General features: G+C 43.5%; 1 protein-coding gene across 2 annotated transcripts in view; it reads left to right on the plus strand.

Moving 5' to 3' along the window:
* LOC146188561 (uncharacterized) overlaps positions 1-15173 on the plus strand; it is a 52569-nt gene extending 37396 nt beyond the window's left edge. For both annotated transcript variants that reach the window (XM_084603838.1, XM_084603839.1), the window contains 3 exons: positions 9211-9369; positions 12126-12195; positions 14953-15173. In XM_084603838.1, coding sequence (XP_084459964.1) covers positions 9211-9369; positions 12126-12195; positions 14953-15020 — 297 coding nt within the window. In that variant the 3' untranslated portion in view covers positions 15021-15173. The remainder of the gene's footprint in view (positions 1-9210; positions 9370-12125; positions 12196-14952) is intronic.
* The last annotated feature ends 3117 nt before the right edge of the window (positions 15174-18290 follow it).

Genomic DNA, 18290 nt, shown 5'->3' on the forward strand with positions numbered 1-18290 from the left:
GCAGTTGTTTCGAGGAGAATAAGGAAAGAGAACATTTGGGACTGGTAGGAGATTATATAGAACCAATTATGAAGCAATGGCATGCTGCAAAGATATATACTCACGGTCTAAGATGACGGCGTTCACTGAGTCCAATAATGCCGATGGTATTCCGCCATTGCTGTAATCCGTACTCCGGCGACATTTCACAGCTCAGCTATTCACTGATATGTAGCAAGCACCAACCGGAGCACATGGACATGTATAGGCGCAAGAGAAAATTATGCACAGCACAATGAAAAAGAAAATTAATGAGGGAAGAAATTAAAGAAAGGTTTAAGAAGCTGTCACAAGTCTTGTAGCGTCTCCAACAAGCTCTGAAATGAACGCTTCGGGAGGAGGCCGCACAGCAGCGCAGCTGGGGATGCTGTCTGTTGTGTCTTGCACGTAGACGCGTAGGCGAGGGGGAACAGCGACCCGCTCAAACAGCGCGTGATTCCCGCCGCGGTGTTGTGTTCGCAAGGGCTGCGCGTGGGAACGAAGGACCAACGACCCTCTCAACATTCCATTCGTCCTTTACCCAGCCCTCTTCTGCTTGCGCCGGCCAGCCGTGACTTCGGACCATGCCGATGAGCGGCCGCCAGCGCGCACCGCTCGAGTCGAGTTCTAATAAATAGTTTTGTTTTGTGTGTTCGCAAACGCATTGTTTCTTCAAGCCAACCACGGACAAACATTTTCTAAAAAAATAGAAAGCCTCCCCATCTACCATCCACATTCTTGCGTAAATCCATACAGCTGGTGCATCGACAAATGCGCGCGTCCCCTCCCTTTCGCCACCTATGATCGAACAAAGGATGGTCGTTCGACCTTTTATATCTACTTCAAAATATTATATACTGTTGCGTGATGACTGATTAATAATGTCAAAGAGGCGGAGTTCCGAGCTTCTCTTCTATTCTGGCCAACTTTGGTTATAGATTATACAAATTATGCTCAAGTTAGATAGCTGAAAGTTATCCGACTAAATATATACATGTTTTTATTTGTATTCAGTTAATGTTCGCTTTTCGGGTATGAGTAGATGTTTTTATAAAAATTCTAAACATCGGCCCAGGAAACGAAAATTTTCCTTATTTGGAGGCCTTTATTTCAGAAAAGGTTCATGGTAGAGCAGCAATAATTCCACAATATGTTCTCAGCATAATTATCCGCAAACAGCTAAAGCTCATATTTTTATGACATTTGGATACAGAGATACGATCGCGCTAATTTACAGAAAACAGCGAACAGTGAAAATTTTTAGGAAAACAAGAACAGTTTTCACATTGTTTAAACTTTTTCCACCTATTCTACACTACCTCAGCTTTCAAAACCATTAATACACCTTGCATAATTTTGTTGCGCAAGTAATTATGGCCACATCGATAAAGCCTTTGTCCAATTATAGCGCACCGCGCTGTTCTCAACATTCTACGGAATTTGTGAATTGTTCAAGGTTTTTAAATTTTGGCATATAATTTTGTAACAGGGAGAAATATATTTACAAAAGAGGATTAAAGATATATACATTGAGGAACAGCCAAGGAGCCAGGCTACGAGGGCCGCCCATTCGACGCACTTCTTTTTCTTAATCTTCCACAAACGAGAGCGCCACTTCGTCCTCATCATTCTCCAGCTGTAACAATATTTATTCGCTCATGTTTTGTCTCGACTTCGCAAATCGACGGTGACAGACACAGCAATGAATGATTCAGAATCAATTTTGTGCGCGTCGAGGTCCTGAAGCGCTGTGGCATCAGGCAATACACAGACGTTTTTCGCAATCACCTTCACCTTAACGCGGGTTGCACAAAAAGACGATAACGTTCAATGAGCAAGCAACGTATTCCAAATCATTTTAGTAGAATGAAAGAATTGGAAAGGGCATGGAAAACTGCCTCATTAAAACAGTGTTTGTAGGCTGCATTCGTTTTTTCGAATGACTCGACAGCGCACAATATTTTCATTCCTGTACAGTTTTTTTTTATTCCTTTGCCACCGCCTAGCGCGGTTGGAATGGTCAAACTCTAAACTAATAGACGGAAAAAACTATTTTTTTTTGTTTATTGGCGATATATATGTTGTGCGCCATATAAATGTACCGGGGCCTTCATGCTCGCAGTCTGCACGAAAAACTGTCATTTTTTTTTACCACCGTGTGAATGCCCAAAACTAAAATGGTAACCTCGCGAGTCTTCCGGCTTTTCATTTTCCAGTGATTGCGTCTAGAAAGTACACACATCGTATTCGGTCCTTTCTCCAGGTAAACAGACGATGCTGCGCGTAGTTCCTTATGGATAATACAAAAGCACTAGAACAAAAACATCGCTGAGAAAATGGTCATTTGTTCCTTCAACGTGAGGCAACGTTTTCCTTCTCGGCAATGAAAAAGCTACCTTCTAATCACTAATTTAATGTCACATGAACATGCTATGGCGACACGATTTCGTTTTTATGCGCGTTCTCCCTGACAACTGGATTTGTACTATAGGTTACGTATAGATGCAGGGATGTAATCGGCATCCAATACAGGCATATTGGGTCGTGAGTGCTAGCCGGTCTGGGGTATACATATGTGGTCGCACGGTCGTGCTATCATTAGATATAATTGTGCGACAAGCGTATGCGCCTGCGACGAAATCTGCATGCATGCCAATAGGCTAAAACCATAAACACATATAGCTGACCCCCAAAAATGCGCCGCATATGAGCGCACCGAAACGACGAATCCAGACAGTTGGCGCGGTACGTGCTTGAATGCGTTATATTAATTGTCGTCCCGTACGTGGTACTTGGTGAGGTCCGAACGATCGGCTGAAATGTTGTCGGAATTAAATGCCGCGGTTTGGCGTCCAGCGCACGTGTATTCAACCATAAAAATGGAGAATTTGTTTTGATCGAATGGTCAACGGAAAATATTCACTTCGGCAGCCCATTAAAGCTGCGTTTTTAGGATGGCAATGACAATTGCGAGATCAGGGGAAAAAGTGGTCCATCGTGGGCAGTTTTCATACAGGGATAGCTAGTACTGGAAAAACACAAGACAAATTGCAATGGTCCATTACAGCCAGTTTAAAACAACGGAACGGTCAACGTCGGAAGAACACAGGACACCTTGGTCCATTGTAGCCAGTTTTAAAAACTGAACGGGCAACGCCGGAAGAACACTGGACAACATGGTCCATTGTAGCCAGTTTTAAAAAGGAACGGCCAACGACGGCGGAACACAGGACAACTTGGTCCATTGTAGCCATCTTTAAAAAACTGAACATCCAATACTGGAAGAACAGAGGATAACATTGTCCATTGTAGCCATGTTTAAAAACCGGAACATCCAATGCCGGAAGAACACAGGACAACTTGGTCCATTGTAGCCAGTTTTAAAAAACGGAAAACCCAATGACGGAGGAAGGCAGGACAGCTTGGCCCATTATAGCCAGTTTTAAAACCCGTGCGACCATTATTGGAGGAACAACGGCAATCTCGGTCCAACATAGACATTCTGTATGTACGGCAGTGCCAATATCGGGAACTCACTGTACATCTTGGCCCAAGCTAACCAGTGTTGGCTACTGGCAGCGCCAACACTGGGAGAGCACTGGCTAGACTGGGCCATTGTTGGACATTGTGTTGACTGGCATGTCCTATGTTGGGAGCATGCTGGTTAGGCTGGCCCAATGTAGGGCCACTGCTTGCCGTCGTACTTACAACATTGGCCCAATGCTTTGTGCTGCCTGGGGAAGGTCATCATTTTGAGTGAAACGCCTATTACAAAACGACAAGAAGTGTTTTCGAAATGGGATAGAAGGAAGGTGAAAGAAGAAAAGGTGACGCTCGCCTGGTCGATTTCTCGTCTTGCACGCGCCCTCTTTTAACCGAGATGCTTTGAGGAGTGTAATACAGTTTTGTCAAGCACTGAGACTGATAAATATAGGAAGGGTTCGGTTCACTAGATATATATCTACATTTGAGAAATTCGAGGATCCTGAAAGCTGATAAAGAGGGTTGTCTCGTTGTCCTTCCAAAAACCATGTTTTCTTCAAAGGAGATGGAACCAGTGCAGAAGAATTTCGTCCCTGTTTCGACAAAACCAGGGAAGTAAAAAGCCAGAGCTCTGCGCGTGTTGGAACGTTTGAACCTGGCACGGCTAAAAGCAGGTTTGCATAAGGCGAGAGGCCTGAGTTTGAAAACATTTTCTGAGCAAAGGCGCACGAAGGAGGCATGCCGTTTCGAGCTGTTGTTACGGAGACGAGTACATGGCAGTATGATGTTTCAGGTAATTTGCAAGCACATTTAGCTTCCTTGGCTATTAATGACTCATTCAGAGTTCGGAACTCTGCGGGTGTCGTAAATTTCCTTCGGCATGAAAATCGTGGGTGGTGCACGGTGTTCAAGGTAGATGTGGTAGATATATTTTATTCCGTACCTTTTTATGAATTTATGAATGCTAGCTGTTTCAAAATGTGTAACACTGGATAATAATGAAGAACCATTTATTAGAGGGTGTGGTATTTCTGTAGCGAGCTTCCTCGAGCTGCTCTCTTTTTACCTGAAGACTTAGTTTGTTGAGTGGGAAGGAAAATTGTACACCCAAAGAGCGGGTGCTTGCATTGGATCTAGAGTAGGGCCTGTGTTAAGTGATCTTTTGTCCTTCGTTGATTGTGGCATTTAAAACAAACGTCGGTTAGGGTGCCACGCATTTCTCGTTATGTCTGTGAGTTAATTTTTGTCGGAAAAATTACCTTCCCTAGGCGCATGAATGGCGTGCTAAAATTGTTTAAAGAAAATTCTCTTGGTCCACATTTCAACATTGAGGTCACGAATGAAAGTAAGCTACTGTTTTTTGATCGGAGTTTTTATGTTGAGACGGGCCCTTATTTGCTGGGAATACCCACCTATGGCAGAAAAACCGTTAAATTTTAAATCGCATCACTCTAAGAAAGCAAAAACAGGACTTTTGGACTCATCTACGATGTTTGCTTTATCGAAATCTTGGAAACATTTGGTAATCGGCAGTTTCAATGATCAAATTGGAAGACTCAGGGCATCTGGTTACCCGGATGATGTTCTATCATTGGGCTGTAACAAGATAGGCAAAAAGCTTAAAACTCCATCTTTGGGGCCTAGTGCGGAAAAAGGGAATGAAAGAAGAATGCTTGTCATTATCTGTTATGTACTCCGCCTGTCGCACAATCTTAAACATGTGGCAAAAAGATATGACATAGGGGTTGTTTTTCCTGCACCTTTATTCTTTATTTTCTTTATTCAAGTGTTACCCGGCACTGCCCGAAGGCGTTATAGCAGGGGGAGTTAAATATTGGCAAAAAATACATCTTCACTTGCAGAACACACTTGCATTTAGGAAAGCGGGTTCCACTGTTGCACTGTTTTACCAAAAAAAAATGAATTTGCAAAGAGGTTCGTCTTGGTACGGTACTCTCTAATTTTGAGAGAGTGGTCATGTCGTTTACAAATGTAAAACGGCTGTTTTTGAAAAACTTTCAAAATTAATCCCCATTTTTCCGTGAATTATTAGGTACAGCAATTTTAGCCTCAGCTTTCCTCTACGGGAAGCGAGTGGTTCCCACTGCAATTCTTCTTTCATTGCTGTACAACTATCTCTTCGCCCGTACCTCCCCAAGACAAACCTTGCTGCTCTATTATAAATTTTCTCGAGTTTTTCAAATAATACCTGCTGTGCCGAGTCCCATACAATACACGCATATTCCATGATGGGTAGAAACACAAGAGAGAAAAGCAGTTTTCTTGAGGTTTGGCGGCGTACATTTTAAACTTCGCTGTATAAAATTTAGTGCCCTACCGCCTTTGGTAACCACATGGTCTACATGAGCATTCCAGGAACAGTCATTTGTCAGTATAACACCTGAGTATCTGTATGTAAATGTCTGGCTGATCAATTCATTGCTTATGCGATATTGTGCTTGGACTTTGATTTTTTTCCGTGAAAAACAAAGATGAGCGCATTTCTCCGTATTCAAAGACATTTTCCATTTAAGACACCAATTGTGGATAAGTGTTGAGTCAGTTTCGAGTTGAGCAATATCATTGGCATTGTTAATTTATCCTGTAGAAACGTTTCTTGAGAAACTTTAAAGCGTTTATGCTGTTTTAAAAAGAAACCTGAAATGACATGTGGGGTTAAGCATGAAACTAAGTATATGCCATGCACTGGAGGTGTAGTTTTAAAATTCTAATGTCATGTGGACAAGGGTACATCGGGCAGATGGGGCGATGCATTAATATGCGTTTGAAAGGGCACGCAAATAAGTTGGACGCTAACAAATGTTCCAATCTCGTTGACACCGTCCGTGACTGCGAATCTTGCTATGCTGTACTAGCACCCGGCTCGGGTAACACGTGAGACAATGGAGGCCTACCACATGAAGAAAAAATAAGGTTGTACGTTAGCAAACAATCGATGTTTCTACATGAAAGAGACATTTCCTGCCTTCATCCTATACGCAGCAAAACACGTTTTTTGGCTTGTCCACGTCTTGATAGGGTGGTAATTTTTTGTTCCATATATTGTGTTGCGTCTTTGAATATATTTGGTTAGGTTAGGCTAGGTTAGGTTAGGTTAGGTTAGGTTAGGTTAGGTTAGGTTAGGTTAGGTTAGGTTAGGTTAGGTTAGGTTAGGTTAGGTTAGGTTAGGTTAGGTTAGGTTAGGTTGTGAGTCAGCGCTCGTCCTTTGGTTCTGTGCTTGGATGTTTGTCTCTTGCGCTGTTTTTCTTTCAGTATATTTCAACGACTCGCCCGTTTAGCTATATTGTTGGCTTACAATCCTCCTATGGAGAGCAGCGCCGGCATACGATCAACGTACAGCATAAAGAAAGCATAGTTGTGCATTCTCTTTCTACGTAGTTCGTCTGCCAACGCTGCTTTTCCTATGGCTGTTTTAATTATGGGTTTCTCCAGTTGTTTCCTTATGTTCCGAATTGTTTCCGCGTGCCTGTCAGCCACCCTTTTCTCACTGAGAGTTTACAATAAGGAGGTCCTTTTGTTTACCTTTGTTCCATCCTTTCTGTGCTTTTGATTAGAAGTTCACCGCATTCTGAAGCCTGACACAGAACAACAATAATTACAAAGTCTTCACTCTTCTCTCTAATGGATGACTAGTATCTCTAAATGTTCATTTTTTACTGGTTGGTTTGTGGGGTTTAACGTCCCAAAGCAACTCAGTTCATTTTTTACTCTCTCTTAATATTCTGTGCTGCATTTTTACGTAGCACAGCTGTGCCGGTAGTTCAGAATCGTGAATAATCTTTAACAATGAAAGCTTGTTCACCAAAATATTTTTGTATTCTGTGTTTTCATGTTTGTATCGCTAAAAGATGCGTAAAAAAGGAGTCATGCCAAATATAGAAACATTTATTACAAAAAATGCAGGTTTTCTCTGCCCCGTGTCTTCCCTGTCCTTGTTTTATTTATGAATACGCTTTGTTCTACAACTGGCGTAGTGAGCCACAGTCTCAGCCGCAAATTATAACCGGAATTACGCATGTTAAAGGGGACAAACGTTTTGACGTGTGTGTTGGCCACATGCTGACTGCGTGTCATTCAATGGCTTTGCGCAGCTTACTTCAGTCATAGTTAATCTTGAATGCTGTACCAGTTCAACAGCTCATCATCCCCAAAGATAAGCAGGGGTGGCCGCGAGTATTATCACGTGTAAAGCTATATTAGCGAGCGTAACGATGGGGCTACGTATAATTGTGTCTCTAGCGTATTCCCTTCCTGGGACGAAAGGAAGGCGTAAAGCTTGTTTCGATTATGAAAGGTTAGGACCTATGTAAGACCGGTGTGAGACCTATGTTGTACCTCGTTCGTCAAATTTTTCTGAAAGCCCTGTAACGTAGCAATGTGGGAACGTCAGCCGCGACTCATTTATATGGCTCTGAAAAAAAAGCAAACATTATGACTGCAGTTGTGTGAAGCGGCATAAATATTGATATGTCTCCTACCCAAAAGTGCAGTCTTGGGCAATAGTTGAGGTGATGCAGTTTCAAAGAAGCCGAATAAGTAATTTTTGCGTTACCACGCTACCAATTTATCAAGGGCTTCTTGCAATAGACGGAGCAAGCATTTTCTTCAATGAAACAGTGTTGTGCATAGACCTTATTGAAACCTAAGCGAAAAGCAGACTAGACACGATCGAGTGTATCTTTATCAAATTTGTTTTGTCAGTACGTTTTTTTTTTTCATCTCGTCTGTTTTGCTCTCAATTTCGTCAACTATTCCAAAGTTCCGACTACTCCTTTACTGGCCCATCCTGAAATAAATCAGTTCCTTGCCATGAAGCCACACCTAAGAAAACAGAAGATTTTCAGAGCAGCGCGTAACTGGCTGTAGCTTCCACAAGGTGCAGAGCGGCAGCGAAGTAGTATAAGAAGTGTGGGTGTATTTCACGCTGCTTATATCTAGTGTCATTTTACCTGAGGCATACAACATAATGCTCTCAAGACTCTTCCGTGACTAAGAAAGTTCACATCGGTTATAGTGTGAATAGCCCTATTAGAATGTGTCAACTTCATCTTATCGCAATCCTATTGTTGTGCCATGAAATGCACAAGATTTTGAAGTGCTGTCCTTGACTAATCTCGCGGCTCGTTTAATTTGTCTTACCTGCCAATTTGATGGTAGCCATACCTAAGATACTGTCTTGAATGCATGCATGAATTTGTTGTCGGGTGCAATGTTCGCGTGCTCTATCCAGAAGAAGAGCGTTCTCTTTTGTTTTCACTGCTGACATATCTGCGCTAGTTTAAAAATAGCCACCTATGTGAAAATACCTCAGAGAGAAACAAAAACGTTGGAACTTTGATTAAAAGCAACGAAGTGAATTTTGACAACACAAATAATTGGTATACAGGAAAAAGCAGCGTTCAAGACCAAATTAGGATCAATCGAGAATTTTAAAGTGAAATTAATATGGCACTGGTACAAGCACAACCATTCATAGGCTGAATTTATAGCATTGTGACAGACTGGGTACAAAGAGGAAATTGTCCAGAGTGAAGGAGGTGCGAATGAAGTGCCTAACTCCGTACACATTTTCTTCCTTAGTCAAGTTGCAGGATAGGTGCAGTCTGATTCTGGCTGGAGGAGGCAGGGTTGTTTGTACTAACCACATGATGGAGATTGTGATACAGATGTACATTCGTGGGTGTGCAGATCGAGGCATTGCCGGAAATCGTAGCAGCTGTGAGGGGACACATTGAGGTATACCTGGACAGCGGAGTACGAACCGGAACGGACGTCATCAAAGCTCTTGCTCTGGGAGCGAGAGCGGTATTCGTTGGCCGACCTGCCTTATGGGGACTCGCCTACAACGTACGTACTGCCTAAAATTCAAGTATGCGTTTATGGACAAAGTGTTGGGAGAGAGTACACAATGCTCTGCCCCGTAAAACTCCACAGCTTCGTATTATTCTGCGCGTAGGTTCTTTTTTTCACTGACGCGGTTCCTTTTGTTCTTTTTGCTGTTCTAACTTGTAAAGTGCTCGATGAAAAACATGCAATATATTTCTCGTTTACTATAGCACCGCGTTTGCTTAAGTATTACTTAAGGTACAGCGATAGAAACAAGCATTGAGATGTTCTGATATATTTTTGCGGTCGCGGATATTATTGGTAATGTTGAACACTGTGGCATTACAGAATTGATAATTTGTTAAGGCCTAATTGTTTATTAAAGAAAAACAGTTTGCAGCACTCTCATTCGACAACGCTCGCTCCCCAATGGCTTCCCCCCTACATTGTAAAACAAATCGTATTGTTTAAGGGGTATTTCGTGTCCCTAAATTACACCCTCCAGAATGCTAAAAAAAAGGTGCATTGAGGCAGTAATAACGCCTTTAATGGGTGCAGTGCTGCTCGCTGCACTCAACAAAATTGTCTATCAGTACCTCATAACAGCCTTTATGGGGGGTGTACTCGACAAGGGTGCGCAGTATACAAGTATGCAAGTATAGCAGTGTACACAGGTGTTACATATATAGGATTTGAATAACTGGTTTCATGGAAAACAAACCTGAACACGATTGAACCTAGAATGTAGGAAGGTAATGCATGAGGAAGTTAGCAAAATCTACAATCACGCTTTGGTCTATGTTCTCTGATGAGTGCTTTAAAATTAGTTTTCTTTAACGGAATCGCTGGCCGTAACTCTATATAGTTGGGATCCCTACAGTATCAGAGATAATCTCCAATTTACTATGATCGCTGCGGTACTAGGTGAGACGTAGCAGCATACAAATACGGATTGTGTTTGGATGTAAACTGATAAAAGACGAAATGAGTGCGCTAAACTCTTTGTTGAAGAATTTGGTTTCAGTCAAAAGGTCTTCAGGCATGCGACAACTGTAGAATTGAAGCCTTCGTCCTGGCAAAGACTAGTCCCCTTGTCGAAACGTTGGCTCGGCTTGCGAACTGAGGCGCCCCCTTAACCCTTGTTCAATGCTCTTTCATATCTTCTAGCAAGAGAAACAACGCCAATCTACTGTTTTCGCATGTTATGATATATTTAGCCACTTTAAATCATTTCACTTTTTTTGCGTCTGTCAACTTTCTCGTTTCACTTGCGGTACTTATATTATATAGCGATAGAAACACCATCTACATGCACCGATTCTTAGACCGCCATATCCACTGTAGTCAGTGGAAAAAGGGCTGTTCATGCTGAATAGAACGCAAAGATATGTAAGGCGTTAGAGCGCAGGATTTTTTCATTAAATCACTGAAAACAAATCAGTAATTCACTGTTCAGAAATTTTATTCACGTAAGAAACGAACATGTCTCGTCCAATACATACTAAAAAAAGACCCCCCCCCCCCCCCCCCCATCCGTCTGTTTCTAAAAATAAAAACAGCAACAGGAACGCCCCTATAAGTAACCTGCAGCGCTGGAAGCAGGGATCCTTTACTTTTAGGAAGCCCTATAGAGCTCACAGGTTGTCTCAACAGCATAAGTAGTGGGTGCAGTCTGAGTGTTTGCTTTCTCAAGGAGTGACGCCGCAGCCTTACTAGCTCATTTAATGCAGACTGCTATGCGTCTGAACTGGGATGATGAAAGCCATCAGCAGGACCGTATGTCTCGGCTAGATGCAGGCTGGCGACTTCACGTACCATGAAAAGTTATGCGACGTCAAGCAAATCTGATCCATCGGTTATGGCTTGGAGTTGCGTAAACCAAAGGCTACCTCCACAAATTCGGAGTTGAAGCAAACCCGGATTGCGTTAACTGCAACATTCCAGAGACAATTTTTCATATTACTTGCAATTGTGGCGGTGTCTGTTCAGTGATAAGAGGTGTTGTACAAGACACGTACGGCATGTCGTGTTTCACGAGTTCGTTAAGTGTGTGCTTGGGCTCCTAAGTAACTCGCACCACAAGTGAAATTTCACTGTACATGACATCACCCTTCATTCAAACCCTGACTCTCCTTTATCATCCTGTTCCCCCTTCCCCAGTGTGTCGTAGCGGCTAGGGTCTCTTTACCGCCAGCCGACCTCTCCGCTTTTTTTCTCATTAAATTACACACTTACTATCTCTGAATCCTTTACACATTCTTATGTGCTAGATGAAAATGAGGGTAGCGAATTTTCATATACAACCGGCCATCCAGAAATAAAACATGTCCTAAACTTCGAGCAATCAATCTTTATAAAACGTAGTTCTACAATAGAGGTATGCTTGAATATATGCTGGCATTTATATTTCTTTTTAAGAACCTTCAACATTAGTTTCAGCTTCGCTTATACCTGTTTTTCTTTTTTAATTGCTCCTTTTTGTGTCTGAAAGTTCTCGGCAGCTTTTCGATGCAGGCGAAAAGGAAGGCGCCCGTGTGCTGTGCGATGTCAGTGCAATTTAAAGAACCCCGGGTGGTCGAAATTTCCAAAGACCCCCACTATGGCGTCTTTCATAGCCTGAGCCGCTTTGGGACGTTAAGCCATACAAAACAAACCAAACCTATTTACAGGTGATTGGAGCTAATGACCAACTATGCCAGCCAGGACTGTTAAGTGGATTTTCACGGACGATGCACTTTTTGTGCGCGGATTTTTTTTTTTTTTCGTTTCGTTTCTAGGGTCAGTCGGGTGTGATGAAGATGCTGGACATATTCAGGACAGAAACAGACCGAGCTCTGACGCTGATGGGTAAGCTCTGAAATATTCTTATACTAACAATGTTTGAAAAAAGTAATTCATGAGCCAATAATGCTCTATTTCTGTTCGTTCTTGTCAGTGAATCATTCTTTTTTTAACGGCGTTTCGGGGAAAAACAAGCGAAAACAATATATAAAGATATGCCGACCAAAACTACTACTATATGTGCAATTTTATAATTCAGACTCAATGGCGTCTGTCTTGGCTGTGTTTTTATGTATGGTGAGTTAACGCGTGAATAGGATAAAACGTTTTCGCTGCAAAATCTGCAGTTTAGAAATGCGCAAGCCTAAGCGTTGCTTTATTGTCCGCGAGATATGTCAGCGGAATTGAGCGAGTGAGAGATATTGCGCCTTTCCTTTCATGTAAGCCAACTATAGAAGGCCGGTGATCTTTGATGCATTCAACGGAACGCAGGCTATATTTCACAAGAGGCACGCGATGTATCTTGTGCAGCAGCACAAGATATATCTAAGTACAGGCTTTCGCATTTCTGCACTTAGACACGTAACCGGAAGCTGAGAACTGAAACCGGAAGTTTACTGGCGGCCATCTTGGCTCCCAAGCACACACAAAATTGGCCCTAATTAATTAAGTGATTAACCCACATAAACCATTTTGTCACTTACACACCTTCCCTTGGCGCTCTGTCCGATGGTTTCTTTTTTTTTCGATATACCAACTAGTTCCTCTTTTACAGCTCGGACAATGTCAAGTCCATGCGAAATCAGCCTACATAGCCATACAATCCTTCCGCTATAATAACACCCATGAAGCTTTACGGGTTGCGTTATGTGGCTTCACTAAGGATTTCTTGTGGTGCAGCAAATGCACTACAAGAGGCCTCTGAAAAGGTTAAAAAATGTTCAATTTTCGCAAGGCATGATACGAAAGAAAATCAGTTGTCAAGTACGGAATATTTTTTTTTTCCTGGACGTGTCTATCCATCTATGCAGATTTTTTTTTTTTTTGAAATTATGCTCTTCGCTTTGATCAGCTGGGCAGCGTTGCAGAAGCTAAATGACAATACGAGAGCCATGTGACCGTCCGACAGAAAAAAAAAGTTCCTTCGAGTAAATTCTTTGAGGGAGGAATCAATTCCCCAGCCTGTAGCAGATTTAGGTAGATTAGCTCGCCGCTGACGTTACGCCATTTCACACGAAATAATATGTACAGGCGTGGTGTATCAAATGTGCGCGTATGCAGAAAATCCTCATTTGCATAAAGCTCTGCCTTCGGTGGGATCGCATCCCACGAACGGCATGTGGCCATTTCGCTCTTACTTTCAATTATCTCCACAATTACTTGGTTACTACACATACACTAACACCAAAGTAATTCGTTGTGTTTTCCTTTATATCACTGGCTGTAGGCTCCCTTCTTGTGTATCTCGTAATGCAGACACTAATTTTTCCTCTAATTGCTTATTGAACACTGCCCAGGACGTAATGCTAAACCAGGCAGCTTGGCAAGTGATAACAGCCTTTTACGGGTATCGCGGCTGCAAGACCAAGTGCAGTTTCTTGTGAAAAATATTGCTGAACACCACAGGTACCTAAATGCATCCGGTGCAGTACCAGCCTGCGAACTCCGAAAGCGAAACCTGACACGTGGCCCCAAGTAAATGCACATGCGAGACATATTTCGACGCTATGCACGACATATAGGCTCGCCCCGCTGTCATTTTCGTCAATGTAACAAGTATCGAACCATTGCGGGCGTAAAGTAAATGGCACGCAGGTGCACAAACAGGTTCAAGAGGCTTTTTGTTCATGAAAGTACTCATCGCGCGCTGATTAGAATGAAATTTGGCGAAGTGCGTTAAAGGCGTTCTCTACTGCCGTTTCAGTCACCTTTGGTGGAAGGAAGGAAAAACTTTATTTAACCCTATATTACTTGGCGGTTTTTGGGACGTCTTCAGAGATGTCTGCTTGTTGAATCCACAAATCTTCTCCGTCGACCTCGTTCACGTCTGCACAATGGTCGGTTGCCCTCAGTCCAGGGTTCCGCTGGCTGCTGCCGCCCGTTGGGCTGGCTGTACCAGACCTTGCTGGTCTTCGCAGCGGTCGCTGGACAGCAGAGTCTCCCATTGCTCCGCACTCGGCTTTCGAATTTTTGGGACCACATCTATGTTTTGACATGCCCATGTGATGTGATATAGTGCTGGTTTTTCATCGCACCACGGACATCTGTCCGCGTATATGGTAGGGTGCATTTTGTTTAGTATGTGTAGGTTACTAATAGCTTCAGAATGCATTTTACCGGAATGTCAGTCCTAGACAGACGGCAGTTAGTCTGAGTGTGACATTTTGCGACATTTTTATAAGAGCTGACAGGAAAGTTAGATATACATTTTGTAGTGAATTTTTGACATGTTGCAATCCCGTCACGACCTCACTGCATCACGAGTATGTGCGAGATCCCCCGAATACACCGTGTAAAGCATCGGTAGGTGAAGCCTTCTCCCTTCAGACACGTCATTTACCCCCCCCCCCCCCCCCTGTGCCAGCACAAAGCCAACGCAGCTGTAAACTAAAAGAATGTGGCCATAATCAAATTCATAGCGGCTCATATAAAATTGAAACATATAGCTACCATTGGCAATGTCGATTTGACGCTTCATATCGTATAGACGCTTGCTATTTTTTATTTTTTATTTTCTTCATCACAATTTTCAGCGCCAAAGTAACTGGCCCTAAAATTTGTTGTTTTTGAGCCGTTAATACAATCATTGGATGGGTATTGCAGGCCGGCGATCTGTGCACGACTTGCAGCGGCGAGATGTTGTTCGCCGGGAGTACTACGGGATGCTCTGAGTACTGCGAAGATCCAAGCTCCGGCGGCAATCGTCCGACGTGTAGACATATCAGTGTGTTTTGTATGATGAGGGCCAACACAGGAGAGTCATTATTATTTAAATAAGCACAAATAGATGACAAAAGAAATAAGACAAATAAAATTAATTATTTGAAATGAAATGTTTGCTGTCTCACCTGAAATATTATGTACGCATGAATATTTAGACGAAAGACTAAGAAAGGAGACGCATAAATGACGATTGATAAATGGTATATGGTGACAGGTCAGTGACACACACTGGTTTGAATCATTTGCCACTTCACCCCTCATCCCTAAGCCTCAAAAAAATGTCGGTAAAAAGAAGCAGTAAGCCGATTGGCTTTGTGAATTTGCCCACCAGTGGAAGTTACTTTACCGGCCAATATCTACATTTTAACAGGTCAAATACGCTATAAACGCAAAAAATACGCAAAAGAAATACACTGTATGAGCGAATTTATATATAGAGAGTTAAAGGACTGCTGAAAAGCTATTTTCCCAAGCTTACACTTTGGTCCTTGGGAGGCTTTCTCCTCTCAAAACAGAAATAACAATATGACCCAGAACTGGATCATTTCTTGTGGCTTGTGCCACAGCAGCAGGTGACAGGAATTGCGGATGTGCCTCCTAAAGCAAGGGGATATCAGCAGGGCGAGGTGGTGTAGTATACTGTCGTTGGGCTGTGGCAGTCTACTGAGAGCATCAGCAATACTGAACTCTCTGGCAAGTTTGTAGACAAGTTTGTACTTGTAAGAGGAGAGCTTCGGGGTCAGCCTCACCACTCGAGGTGAAGTTTGTACTTGGAATAGGCTTGTTGGCACCCAACAGTCAAAACGGTGGGTTGTGGTCAGTGTACCTCAAACGATATGCACAGCAAGTACTGGTAGAACCGATCCACAGCAAACATTAAAGCAAGTGCCTCCTTGTCAAGCTGACTGCAGTTTTCTTCTTTTTTTGACGAGTTCCATTAAGCAAAAGCAATGGCATGTTTTTGGCCATCATCATCTTTGTGAGTCAGAACTGCACCTATGCCATTAGGCGATGCATCAAAGCTGAGGCATACGGCCTATCAGGGAGGAAATGAGTAAGACCAGCAGCTAATATCATCATTGTCATTTTCAATAATTGCAGCGTCATCGTCTTCGTTACTATCATCCTCACGGTAGACAATGAGAATTATGATGTGCGTTTCACGGTGAAAACGTACCTTGAGGCACGCAGCGTTTGCTCTGCAAAAAGAGGAGAACGTAGAACACGTCATTATTCACTGCAATGATGTCGTGGTCTTCTAGAATGTGCGGCAACGCACACTGAAGAAACATCTTCCGCTCACACCGCACCGGATTAGGTATTTACGTGTAATGGAGGCAGATATGTCATACGACACGATTTTCCTGCTAGGTTTGCTGCAGTGCGGCTCAGTATGATGGCTTCCCGGCGATGTGACCCTGAGGCTCGATCTTTATATGAGTATTCTGTGGAGAGCGTCACGAACATTCATGAAGTCCTGATCGACAGACACTCCAGCGAAGAAACTGCGATCCTGTTTGAAAAACTCAAGCAAATAAAAAAGTTAGATTACACACTGCCTGTTAAGAGTGCTATAGGTGGGAGAAAAAAAGGGCATGTATATATAGCAATCTATTATACACGTATTGTATAATATTGCATTGAATTTATTGTATTGCATTGTATAATGCATTGTGTATTATTGTATTGTAGTGTTTTGTTATATTGTGCCCCACTGCCTTAAAGGCAATAAAGAAAAAATACCGGGTGGGGCTTAACGGTTTTTGAAATTGTGTGACGCCTTACTTTTTGCTAGCGCTGTTTGTGATATTATACCTTGAGGCTTTTGCTCGACTGTATTTTTTATTGCTAAGAGAAAATAAACAAAAAAGCGTGACAGAATTGCTTAAAGCGCTCGGATAGTGGTCCAAGGGATGAGGATTTATTCCCGGTGAGACAGGGTTTACTGAATATATATTTATTTATTTATTTTGTAAAACAGGTATTGGGCTCTGATATGTTCAGCGCCTGTTGCTGAAGACAACGACAACAAGCATGTTCAACGCGCGTGACGGGCAGGAAATAAAACGACAACGAAGCTCGCTTCGACGCTCGTACGTGTGCTGACACGTCTCACGACTGATCGCAGAACGTTCTATGACTGTTGACGACGCATCGCCCTGTTTAAGGTCTTCTACAACAAGTGGTGGAGGTGCCAGCAATCCCCTCAACCTGGAGCTTCGCAGCCGAGTTTTGCCTACCACTTCCGCGATGCCTGAGACCGCCACCGAACTGCCAACCCCATCGCCTGTCATCTGTCCCGGTGCAGCGCATCAGCGCGACCAAGCCATCTTCAGCGGCACCGATGACACAGATGTAGAAGACTGGTTGGCGTCGTATGAATGCGTAAGTGCGTACAACACGTGGGACGACAACGTGAAGCTCACAAACGTCATTTTTTATTTGAGCGACGTGGCCAATTTATGGTTTCGCAACCATGAGAGTGACATCCCTACCTGGGCGGCTCTCAAGACCAGCCTGACCGAAGTTTTTGGCCGTCCCGCTATACGTATGTTTCGTGCCGAGCAACGCTTGCAAAGTCGGGCACAACAAACCGGCGAGAACTTCACCAGTTTCAAAGAAGAAGTCGGCGACCTCTGCAAGCGCGTCAACCCTACCATGAGCGACGCCGAGAAGATCGGGCACATTATGCAAGGCATTGACGATGACGCCTTCCACATGCTCGTCGCCAAAAATCCCCAAACTGTGTCCGACGTTACCAGCTTCTGCCAAAGCTTCGATGAGCTGCGCAAAAGGCGGCTTTCCACACGACGTGCTGGCCTTCAGCAGGCCACCCTTTCCAGCTTGGCTCTCTCTGGGGATGGTGCCCAGGACCAGCAGTCGCTAATTCAGCACATTCAACAGTTTGTTCGTGAGGAAGTCGCATGCCAGCTTTCCTTGTCCACCTTCACTTGCCCGCCAGCACCTGCGCCGCCGCTCACTCCCACTCTTCAGTGTGTCATACAAGAGCAGGTCGCTGAGGTTCTGCCTTCACCTCCTCAGCAGCCGTTGGTGGCGGCTTCTCTCACGTACGCTGATGTTTTGGTGCGGCCACCACCCCCTGTCACCCCTGTGTACAGCCGGCCTCCCCTCCTATACAAGCCTCAGGGACGTCAGCAAACTGAGCAACCTACTATCCCCCCTTATCGTCAGGTTCTCCGCCGTCGACCACAGCCACA

This window comes from Amblyomma maculatum, chromosome 5 (assembly GCF_055883805.1).
Source record: "Amblyomma maculatum isolate TAMU_Amacu chromosome 5, ASM5588380v1, whole genome shotgun sequence".
NCBI lineage: Eukaryota > Metazoa > Arthropoda > Arachnida > Ixodida > Ixodidae > Amblyomma > Amblyomma maculatum.